Source organism: Simochromis diagramma, unplaced genomic scaffold (assembly GCF_900408965.1).
Source record: "Simochromis diagramma unplaced genomic scaffold, fSimDia1.1 OVJJ01000159.1, whole genome shotgun sequence".
In the NCBI taxonomy this organism is placed as follows: domain Eukaryota; kingdom Metazoa; phylum Chordata; class Actinopteri; order Cichliformes; family Cichlidae; genus Simochromis; species Simochromis diagramma.
In genome coordinates, this window is record NW_024387197.1 from 3,379,271 (window position 1) to 3,391,549 (window position 12,279).

At 44.5% G+C, this 12,279-nt stretch overlaps 1 protein-coding gene across 1 annotated transcript; it reads left to right on the top strand.

Annotated features, from left to right (window-relative positions):
• The first annotated feature begins 720 nt into the window (after positions 1-720).
• On the top strand, positions 721-4,225 carry znf703 (zinc finger protein 703). Its single transcript, XM_040050137.1, has 2 exons — positions 721-1,378; positions 1,895-4,225. The coding sequence occupies exons 1-2, from the start codon at positions 1,121-1,123 to the stop codon at positions 3,395-3,397; spliced, it is 1,761 nt and encodes a 586-aa protein (XP_039906071.1). The 5' UTR covers positions 721-1,120; the 3' UTR covers positions 3,398-4,225.
• Positions 4,226-12,279: the final 8,054 nt, after the last annotated feature.

Genomic DNA, 12,279 nt, shown 5'->3' on the forward strand with positions numbered 1-12,279 from the left:
TCTTTTGCAGTTTTATTTTATAAGCATGTATGAGTTGGAGAAGAGCTCTCAAAGTACCATGCATTTCTCATAATTACAATAGCAACTGTCATTCAACTCTTAACATGCCAGTGTTTTGAGAGGGCGGGGACGTGAATGCACAAAACAAGATGGAAAGATATCATGTGCTGTCACAGCAAAATACATAAAACTTGAATCATGTGAATTTGCTCTAAGCTGGAAAAATTGAGTTATGTCCAGCAGAGATGGCAGCGGGGCTGTGATAATGCAATAAAGCTATTAACATGCCAGAAATGCCCATGGACAGTAGGTTATTATTATTTTGAATTACACGTACCTTATTTCCAATAATGGCGTTGGGTACATTCAACAGAAAACTACACACGCAGTTAGTTCCCAGCAGTCGGGAGACGTTTGCGTGTGGAAGCACTGTGGATAAAGTTCCTGCTGCTTAAACTGCTCTCAGATCTGTGGTGCAAACATTTTACTGCTACTTTATGTGTAGTTTGCACTGGGCTTATGGAGGTCACTGACACAGATTTCCACCTACATTACAGCCCTGGGTAAGAGGGTGAGGCCGGGAGACAAACGCCCCTCTCCTCCCTCATCCTCGCTCCGCCCCTGCTTGTAAATGCGGGCACTTATGATTGGACGGCGGCTCCTTGCTTTGAAATCCCTCCCTTCCCGTCTTTAGTATGTGGAAGAAGTGAGGTATTGTGAGGCTGCTGCAGTGGGAGAGAAACACGCACACGGGAGGACTGTCGCACACTCTGTCCGTTGCGGGGATATTCCTTCAACTTACCCGTTATTTTGAAGAGCAGTGACTACTTGTGGTGTTTTTGTTTCCATCTTCTCCAACACTGGATAAGGAATATTTAGGAATAACTGACGGGTAATATTAAAGAGCCCCATAAAGGATGACATTTGGGCGATTTGTTCCTCTGTAGAGCCAGCTTTGGTCCGACACGAAGGACGCGCACAACGCACTGCCCTGTGGATTACTGCACTCTCTCTCTCTTTTTTTTTTTAAAGTTCATCACCATGAAATGTGCTTCTAAATGAAAGTGAACCCCGCGTCCACCCGTTACATGCCTCCGTCCCTCTTTGCGCCCCGATCCAGATGAGAGATCTCCCCGGTGGACCTGAACCGCTTTTACGCAGCCAGTCCCCGGAACGCAGCGCCGCCGACGATCCACACCGGACAGGAGCGGAGAGACCGTCCGTTCCCACACCCACTCCTTGTCTTTCTCCCTCGGATCCTTCGCGCCAGGCTAAAAGGCTTCCTATCCGGATCGTAAAGATGTTGACGGCGCACAGCGGCCACTTGCTGCACCCGGAGTACCTCCAGCCTCTCACATCCGCGCCTGCCAGTATTGAAGTAAGTGGATAAGAAAAAAAAAATTAAGATATGTCTGCGGCACCAGATGTCGTTTTTCTCTTTGCCTTTTTCTTATTCTTCTTAATTTGAATTATTTCTTCTTAAATCCACGGGTGTAGGAGGGCTGGAATGTTATCCGACGAAAATCCCGTCTGCGCCATTTTACGCACGGCAGTTTTTTGGGGGCAAAATGCAAAACACCAGAGTTTATAAATACAAAATGACTGCAACTTATAGACTTTTTTTAAAAAAATCGCCACTTTAACACCACGTTGTTAATCGTTCCGTTTGTATTTATGGAATGTTTACGATGTTTTTCATTTTCTTTTCTTCGTTTTTACCTAAACTTTGCTCCAACTTTCACCCTCTGACGTCTTTTATTCATTTCACTGTTGAAAAATTAGAATATAATATCTCGGAATTAAATTTTTTTATCTGTATGGGTTTTATGGTGTAATGTTTGATTTGCTTTAAAAAAATCTTTTATCTATTGCTTTTGTTTTTGTTTTTCCTCAGCTGGATGCCAAGAAGAGTCCTTTGGCCCTGCTGGCACAGACCTGCTCTCAAATTGGTAAACCAGACCCCCCCTCTTCCTCCAAGTTGGCCTCCCTCTCCTCCGGTAGTCTGGGAGACAAGGAGCCCTCCAGCCGGTCATCCAAGTCCGGAGAACAGCACCAGTCCCTGGAGGACAAATCCAGCTTCAAGCCTTACTCCAAGTCATCAGGCGACTGCCGTAAGGATGTTCTGGTGACGAAGGGGCCTTCAGATAAAGCGTCTTTCAGGGTGCCAAATGGAAGCTCCGGTGGTGGTTCATGTCCATCTTTCCCTCCCCATTCACGGTCACCCGGCTCTAGTTCTCCTCCCCTGCACAGTCAGAGCCAGCCCCACAGACAAAGTCATTCCCCTTCCATACAGCCCCCACCACACTCGCAGGCTCCACACGTGGACAGCAAACCTGGGAGCTCAGAGCCAGCCAGCTCGGACAGTAATAGCAACAACGCTGGTAAAAAAGACTCAGATGCAGCTAAGTCAGGCATGGATGGTGCACAGTTAGCCAACTCCAGCCACGTACGGGCCAGCGCCAACTCCAGCAACGCCAGCTCTGCAAGCAGCCCGCGGCCAGAGAGCAAGGCTGACCCGCAGGCCTCCTCACAGTCCAGTCTGGGCTCAGGGCACATCGCCCCAGTCTCCCCATTTAAACCAGGACACTCTGTCTTCCCCCTACCCCCTGCTTCTATGGGCTACCATGGCTCCATTGTCGGGGCTTATGCCGGCTACCCGTCCCAGTTTGTCCCTGGCTTGGATCCTACCAAATCTAGTTTGGGTTTAGGACTTTCAGGGAAGCACCCCAGCTCCAGCCCACTCACTGGAGCCTCACCCCCATCTCTGATGCAGAGTTTATGTCGGGACCCTTACTGTCTGAGTTACCCCAATGCACCCCACCTAGGAGGCAGTAACTGCTCCACCTGCGTCCATGACCCTTCGAGCCTCAAGTCTGGTTTTCCCCTGGTTTACCCCTCACATCACCTTCACTCTCTACACTCTAGCTCCTTGTCCTCCAGCACGACCCCCTCTCTTTCCCACCCCCTTTACACGTATGGTTTCATGCTCCCTAATGAACCGCAGCCTCATGCCTGTAACTGGGTGTCTGTTGGGGGTCCCTGTGACAAGCGTTTTGCAACATCAGAGGAGCTGCTGGCCCACTTGCGTACCCACACAGCCCTGCCTGGTATGGTGGACACTAAGTTGTTGTCTGCCTATCCGTCATCGGTTTCATCTACAGCTTCCTGCCATCTCCACTTGCCCCCACCCAGCAGCCCGGGTACCCTGCCCAGTTCCTTCTCCCTCCGTGGCTCCCCTGGTTTGGGTCTGGCACGCTACCACCCCTACAGCAAATCCCACTTGCAAGGAGCCCCAGGACTTCCCATGCCATCCCTGCCCTCCTCCTCAGCCTACTACTCCCCCTATGCCCTCTACAGTCAGAGACTGGGCTCAGCCTCAGCCCTTGGATACCAGTGACATCCAAAACTGCGTTGATGCCCACAGACTGCAGGCACCAGCTTGGGATTCTCCAGAGCAGCCCTGAAGATGGATAGTCAAGATTGGGGTCATCACCAGTACAGGGCATCGTGCCTGTTGGCCTGCCTGCCAGGAACACCACCTGTTAGCCTCAGGATTGCGACTGGTGCTCCAAAGGCAAAAGACTGATGGATCAACTGCAGCAGCAGAGAAAGAACAGACTTTGGTGATCCAAGACGGGTGGGAAGCAGAGCTTAAAAATGATAAACTTGTCTTGATTTCTTTTGTTTTTCTCAATATCTCTCCTAGATCTTAAAAAGTCTGTATTTATTTTTCACTCAAGCGCTTGGTATTCAACTCCTGGGGGTTGGAAGTTTTGCTGTCCAAATGAATTCTAACTGAAAAGGAATGATTTAAGTATACTACCATTATGCCTATCATACACACACAAAAAAAGTTGCACCATAATGAAGATGGATTGTGAGGTTTTATTCTGAGAACCTCTTTTTTAATTTTCTTTCCTTACTGCTGTTTTGTCTTCTTTTTTCCTCATCCTTCACTGCGTTATTCAGACTCTGGAGAATTGCATGTCTTTGAGAATTATCTTGAACAATGCCATTATTTTTATTTGTACATATGCAAAGATGTAATATTTTTTCAAGCTTACATGGGGTCAGCAAGCTACAGTCTCCCAAACAAATGGTGCAGAGATTAAAAAAAACAAACAAACAATATACAAAGAAAAAAAAAATCAATGATGGCTGTGCTATCCCACCAATAGGAGAAAGTCTTATTTTGTTAAATAAATGATACATGATTGCATTTCAACTTGTTTTTTTTCCTCTTTTCTATTCTATATATAGCACCATGAAGTATCTTTTTGTCTCGAGCATCAGAGGACACAGTAAATCTCACCAGACTGCAGCACTGCACTTATCTAAGCCCATCTATCATACTGGCTCTCACAGCCGCGCTATATGTGGCTGTGTGTAATATTTCATGGCTCATATCAGTTGACAGGGCCGTCCTAAAGAGGCCACGCCGGGTCACATTAGCCCTGTTAGCGAGTCTCTGAAGACTTTCATCCCACCTACTCTTCGATGCCCGCATTGCTTTTGTTGTTGCGGGTGCTGCGCTTAATTGCTGATTCTTGTTTGTGAGGCCTGGAAGCAGCCACCTCAGCAAAGAGGACGGCTGTGCCGGGTCACTGGGACTTCAATAATGACCTGAGGGAGACGTCGACCTGGGAGCTCCTCACGCTCTGACGGATTGGCCTGAAACACAAAGGCCAGAGCTGACAATGGGAGGCGGTTAATAGAGAAATATTCATCAATGTGCTGACACCTCCCCTGAGGAGAGCCGGCTCTCTTGCAGGAACCGCAAACATGGAGGCCACTGTCCTGATGCGAAGAGCCATTTTCTGTGCTGTTTGGCTGCTGCCCCGTGGTTTACTGAAGTCAGCATTCTCCACTCAGAGCTGCTGGATGCTAATTTAAAGGGAAGGACTCGGTCTATCTTAAAGCCACACCACTGCCATTAGTGCTTCAGCCCTGATAATGTATCTGTGGCTCCACTCTATTTGGCTGACAGGGCGTAGGTGGCGCAGAGCGCCGTGGCTGCGGTCTCCAAGGTGGCTATTGACCCCGACTCCCAGACTCCTCCACTCTCGCGCTTCATTAGCACTCCAGACAGGGGAGAGGCAAGCACAGGTGTCACTTGACAGGACCATTAACAAAATGGATGACCCTCCCAAACCACATCCAGCCCCTGCCACACCAGCAAGGTCACGGCGCCCTGATCACCACTCTGGATAGCTCTTTGGGACAATACGCCTATTTTTCTCCTTTAGAAACCAGAGCCAGGCACTTGTCTGAGAGAGGACAGACTTACTTTCATGTTCTTGCTTTTCTTATGTCATTTATGAAGTAGTCTAGACAAAATAGGTCAAGGATGCAGTGCATTTCTTTTGGAACTTGCAGAGTTGTGGTGCTAGAGATGTAGTGGATTATGTTGCCCCCTAAAGTTGTGCAGGTGAAACACAGGTGAAAAATGAAGCGATCGTCACTGTTTTCTTGCTTTTGATGCACATCTATGCAGCTGCTGGGATGCTGTTTCACAAACTATGCACAGAGACCTGGTTACACCGGCTTGAATCTGAAGATGATTCACACTTGGAGGTCACGCAGAGGGGAGAACTTTCAATCTTGTCGGGAGGGTGGTGGAATTAATTCCACTGTTGCCAGTTTACACTCGTTCATCAAATGCCTCACTATTCTCCCTATCCCGGCGCTCATCAATCTCCTACATCTATCTTCTCTCCCCCCACACACACTCTCACAGCTGAGTCAACACCCACACACTCCATTTATGTCGCCTCCGCAAGACTGTGTGTGTGTGTGTGTGGGGGGGTGTATCCAGCACTGATCTTTTGTTCACAGAGTGCTTACACAAATGTCCCTTTCACCAAAAATGGAGATTTTTTTAAATAAGGGTACAGTTGACGATATTTTTCAGCATAACCAAATATCTCTGTTCTGAAACAAAACAGTGCACGCCTTTATACTCTGAGATATGTGCAGACACGTACACGTAAGCTCAAAATGATCATGTATGAATGAGTAATAACTCTTTCTTATGCCTGTCAGCACAAGCACATATGTAAATGACTGTAAAAACAACAAAAAGAAAAAAGAAAAAAAAATATTTAGATTTAAATTTCATCACACTAAAAATAATGAAATGAAGCGACTTTGAGAATGTTTTTAAGAGTTAAATTTGTAAAAAAAGAACTGAGTTAATTTATTTCTTCTGAAACACTATCTGACTCTGGTGGGTTGAGTGTGTCTTTACTGTGGTACTCCACAGTAAATAGCAATTTTCCAAGTAATTTAACCCGTTTTTAAAGTAAATATGACAAATATAAATTTATTCTGCTGAATTTCTGCTCTGCTTAATCTTTGTTGCGCTTGATTAAAAATAATACTTTTCTTGTTTTTATAAAGAGGGTGACTCCGTCCTCTATAGACTCCCATGTAGAAATGTCTGTCTTTACAGCAGATCTGCAGCCTGGTTAAGACAAAAAATATTCCAGTTAGTGAACTGGAGCCCATGTTTGTCACATTTGTACCTGTAGGAGTATTTTCATTGGGTCTATCCATATGTCATATCAGCACTTGCAGTGTGGTACACACTTTTCAAAAAGTGAAATTATAGTGTTTTATTAGTTTGCTACTTAGGACTAATTAGCAAGTATGTACAGTTTATGGATGCCATTTGCTAACCAAGCTAGCCAGTATTAGCTGCAATCTTAGCACTCCACCCTTTCATCCAAATGAATGAAAGGCAGTCACCTATGGTTGTAAATTAATTGATAAATAGAAAATGTAATTACAATGGCAAGTTTCAAAATGTGTTCTGAAAAAAGAGTCATCGGGGGCCCATCTCCATCTTTTATATACAGTATATGTGGTCTGGGTATATCTTAACTGTTACCCCAAAGGAAGAACTACAACACTTCCCCAAATAATTCAGTATCTTATAAAATAAAAATTATAAAGTTATTCTCGACCCTCTAAAATCTCTGTATTTCACTTGAAAAATCAATGCTTTGATTTTATAATGATTTCTCAGAAAATGATTTCTTGCTGTAAAGTTGACTGACAACACTGATGTCGCACTCTTTTTTATCCTAACATATGATCAGAGACAGGAGTGAGCCTTGTTACACGTTCTTTAAACTCATACGATATCAAAAAAATGGGAAAAAAATGCTGATGTTTTCATTCAGTGTAGGACTGAAAGTGCTTCTAGTCATAAGGACAGCACAGTAATGTGCAGCAATGAAAGTAATCAGAGTAGTAGTAGTAGGTAGTATCAGTGGAGGTGGTGCTGGAGGGCACTAATATTTTCCTCTCTGTGCGTCAGTGCAGAGTGCCACTGTGAGGTCCTGAGCAGCGGCTGACAGGCTCGGTGATTAATGACGACAGGGTGTGGAGCTGCTCTTCAATTAGACGCCAGCTCTACCCCGGCTCACGTCTCTGCTGACAGCCAGGACAGAGAGAGAGAGAGAGAGAGAAGGGTTTTTCAGTCTCTCTCTCTCATTCTCACTGTGTCTTCAGAACAAAACATTAACCTCAACTCCATGACTACCACCTCTGTGTTTAACATCAGGACACAATACAGAGCCTTCGGCATCCAACAGTGACCGCAGTGTTAAAGCAACCCAGATGGCGTGAACACATCCCTCATCAGGGCCTGTCACACAATCTCTGTTTTATTTCTCCACATAAGCCCTGTGACTGACTCCTCTACATGCCTGTTTCGATTCCGCTCTCATTCACGTCTGCAGCCAGCCATGCTGAAATGCTCTACGTGGAAAAAATAAAAGCCATATTAAAGACTTCCAGGTTGGTTTGCAGGGCGAAAGGTGGTTGGAACAAGTTCCTCCAACACCTCCAAGTGCAATCATGTGCACTTAATCAAAGGAAATAAACCTTTTGACAAATAAAATGCATGTGGACAATACATAGCTTTAGTTGGGTGGGTCTTGGTCATCTCTCTTGGAAATGTCATGTGTTTTTGTGGACAATAGCACAAAGACACTGGGCTACGATACAGTCCTGTCTCATAAAAAATTTAATTCCCATTCAAATAAATGGCAGATTTTCCCAATTACAGTCTTAGAACTCCAATTGTAGGACTAAAAGACTAAGACTCCAATTTTTCAGAAGAGGCTTTATCCGGAAGAGAAATCCGTGAAACCTGTTGAAGAATTAAGCAACAAAAGAAGTAACATTAGAAGTGTAATATCCAAGGATACAAGGTTTTTAAAAACCCTATTTAGGACAAAGTCAGGCAACTTTTTAAACACGTTTTGTCAGCTTCGAGTTGGATTCTATTCATGTGGTAATGATGTCCTGGTCACCACCAAGATTAAATTTAAATGCGATAGTAATTCCAAATAACTGCCTTAATAAATGCCTGGAAGGATTTAAAGATGTCAGCTCAACGTGGGACATGATTCTAGAAGGACCTTAATTCTTCATTGCATAGATTCAAGACGATGCTAGAAATGCAGCTCAGAGATTTTGCCTCACACCGACATGACAGCATCCGATTTGTCGGCTTCACATCCATGATGTGAAACTCGTCTTCCCCCACATCTCAAATGGACAATACAGTGAACTCATTGTCATGTTCAAGAAATTATTTTGAGATGATTTGAGCTGTAATTGGATACACCGTGGTCATAAAGACACGGCCAACAACAATACTCACGAGGACTGTGGAGTTTAAATGATGCTCGGTTGGGCTGAAGGGGCTGAAAGTGTGCAAAGAAAGCATCCCCCATAATATTACACCACCGACAACAACCCGAACTGTTCATACCTGGTGTGGTCTTCTGCTTCCTTGGCCCATCAGCTTCAAGCGATCGATATGTCGTGCCTTCAGAGATACGCTACGGCATATGTTGGTCATAACCAGTGTTTACTTGAGTTACTGTTGCCTTCCTATCAGCTCAAAGGAGTCTGGCCATTCTCTGACAGCAGCACGGCATTTTTGAGCAGATAAGAGCCACTCAGTGAATATTTTCTCTTTCTGGACATGTGAAGCCTGTAGATGGATCCATGGGAAAATCCCAATAAATCAGCAGTTTTTAAATACTCAGAGTAGCCACATTCAGAGTCACTTAGATCACCTTTCTTATATGTTTATATGTCTAAATGCTTGTCTGTACCCAAAAATTCTTCAATTTTTTAAAGTAATTTTCACATTTACACAGCTAAAGTTTATATAAAACTTGTGAGTTATTGGATGCAAGGTATCAACAGTCAACACAAATGAAATTTAATACATAACTAAAAATGTGATGAACCTGAACAAATTGTACAAACTTGATCGTTTGTACAATTCATTTTGGGGTTGAGTTATTTATTGATTAGTGACTGAGAGAGGCTGTCAGCTCAGCTGTATAGCTGCAGACAGAGAAACAGTGCTCTCGGTTTGATTTCCATCCAGCCCTGACCTTGGAGAGCCTCACTTGGCCTCGACGTGGAAAGCTGCCCGGAGCTGCTGCGGTCTACAAAGTTCTCGTGGTGAGAGCGAGCACCGTTAATAGACATACCCTCCCTAACCACCAGTGGAGAAATGAACGTTTCAATTACAGTACGGTGCTCTGCTAATAGCGCTTGAACCGTGCGTCCAGCTGGATTCCATTTGCCGCCACGCTGGGAGATCGCTGCAAAGATGTCACGGCCGTTCAGAAACGAACGTGCCTTGGCGGAGAGCGAGCAGCTGCTGACAATCAGGATTCATGCTCGGACTGACAACTTGGGTATTCCTTCCACTTTGGGACGGCCTGTGGTCATAATGTGCTTGGTGTCAGCATTGTGGGTCTAATTTCTGTTTTATGTCTCCATTTCATATTTCATGGTCCTTCCTGCTGCTTTCTTTTTTTCTTTTTTCTTTTGCAGGATTAGAATCTTTAATAAGAGGTTATGTGAACTGGAATTAATTCATCACAAATTGTCTGTGTGAGTGTATGTCTAAATGTGTTTGCAATGGCTGGGTGTGCCAAGGTCTCTCTTCGGTCACTTAACACACACGAGATGTTTGTTAGCTGACTGTCAGTTGAGTTGGACTTCAGCTGCCAGATCCAAACACTGTGTCTGTGTGCATCACTCAGCTGTGTGTTGTTCAGACACCACTGCAGAAATATGCATTATTCCACCTGTCAACACACTGTAGTATGCAGCTGCACACACGCACGCACGCACACACACACACGCACACACACACACACACACACACACACACACACACACACACACAGGTTTGCTGTATACATTACACATCTGTATATATTACATATAATTTAATACATGTGAGCTATTCTCAGCCTGTGTAACAATGCATTAAAGCTATGAATCATTAGGTATATTGGATGCATAAATAACAGTTATTTAAAGTGGAAATGACAACTGCTAATAAAATCCTTTTGTTTGGGTACTGCTCATGTCCTCTGTGCCAGAGTTGATATCTATCATTGTGAGAATGCTATCTTCCCTTTTGCTAAGAGAGAAGACGCCATTCAAGTTTCATTTTCTGTCAGGGACAAAGTAGTCAAAAGACACCGAGGCAGAAGCATAGTATATTATTCAAAAAACAGCTTGTAATCTACTCAAAAACCAAGAAAACATAATTATAATGGATTGGATTTATATAGCGCTTTTCAAGGCACCCAAAGCGCTTTACAATGCCACTATTCATTCACTCTCACACACTGGTGGAGGCAAGCTACAGTTGTAGCCACAGCTGCCCTGGGGCAGACTGACAGAAGAGAGGCTGCCATATCGCGCCATCGGCCCTTCTGGCCAACACCAGTAGGCAAGTAGGGTAAAGTGTCTTGCCCAAGGACACAACGACCAGGACAGAGAGCCCAAGGATCGAACCGGCGACCTTCCGGTTACAGATGCGATTCCCAACCCCCTGAGCTACGGTCGCCCAATTATGAAATAAGCTGGCGCATAGATCAGCTAAACAGAATACTACCCAACAAATCAAGATCTAACTCAACAAACTAAACTTTTTTTAGTGTCTCCTTTATTTGTTATGGGTCAGAATAAAGCAGATGTTTGATTTGGCACAGGTTTTTACAACATGCCCTTCCTCAGAGTGTTTGTTAGGCAAACGTGTGAACCGCTACACTACAAGAAGAGGCTACACCAGAAACCTCCTTGTGATCACTTTGGTCACTATTAGATTCCCCTGACTTGCCAGAAAATATTTGCTAAACAACCCGAAAGCAGTAATGGAAATTGAAATAGAGTAACACAATCCGCTTGGTGTCAAAGTATAAGTTGTGCCTAACTGACACACTTCAAAAGGCTCAACTTTTACTTTGAAGGTGAACCAGAAGGAGTAGTATTTGCCATCAAGTCAGCGACTTCCATACAAACTACAGGTAATTGTAGAATAAAGAACAGCACTGCTTACCTCTTTGCAACCATTTTTACCACGTTGCCAGTGCCTGACCTTTAGGCCTGTTTGACTCTAAGGGAAAATGTATGTTCTCCAACAAGTTGTGAGTGGCTGCTGGCAGTTGCTGCGAAATTGAGCCCCATTCATGCAGGGGGCTTTAGCAATCAGTGACCCCATGGTAATCACCAGTTGCTAAAGTAAAATATTTTTATGTTATGTTTACATCTGGTTAGCAAGTGTTTGCTGGTTTGCATGCTGTCACTGGAGTGAAATTCATTGCAAAGTGATGGGACAACACCAAAACACTTCTTTGATTGCTAGCAGGTTGCCAACAGTTTGCATGGAGGTTGTCAACTTGTCTGCAAACACTGCTCACAATAGAAACTGGAAGTTGCACCATTTGAAACATGTTGACTTCAGCAGTCAGGCACAACTTTTTACTTTAACAATGAACAATCTCTATTGCACCTCTTCAAGGTCCATAACTGCTCAGAATAAATGGCACGTTTTGGAGATAAGTTGGATTCTTCCAGACAACCTACAAGAAGCATCAGCAATCTGCTCGAGACCAAAGTACTTACAAAGCAGTTTTTGGTCCTCTGTTTGAGACACATTTCACTTGGCAATCACTTGTCAACAGTTCAGGAGATAAACATTTCACCTAGCAACCGCACACTGCAAGGGGGTCGCCGACCAGTATCTGGAACTGTGTGAGTGAGGCTTTAATCAGCAAACAGGTGACATAAACTAAGTGGAAAAACTTGAATAGTAATTCATGACAAAATTATGTGTGTGTGGATATGGCAGTCACACTCACTTTCTGCTTCACTTCCCATGTCTCCCTAAGCTGCTGCACTTGAAGCTCTGAGACCCTGGACAGGCCTGGCCCAGTGTGAAACAGG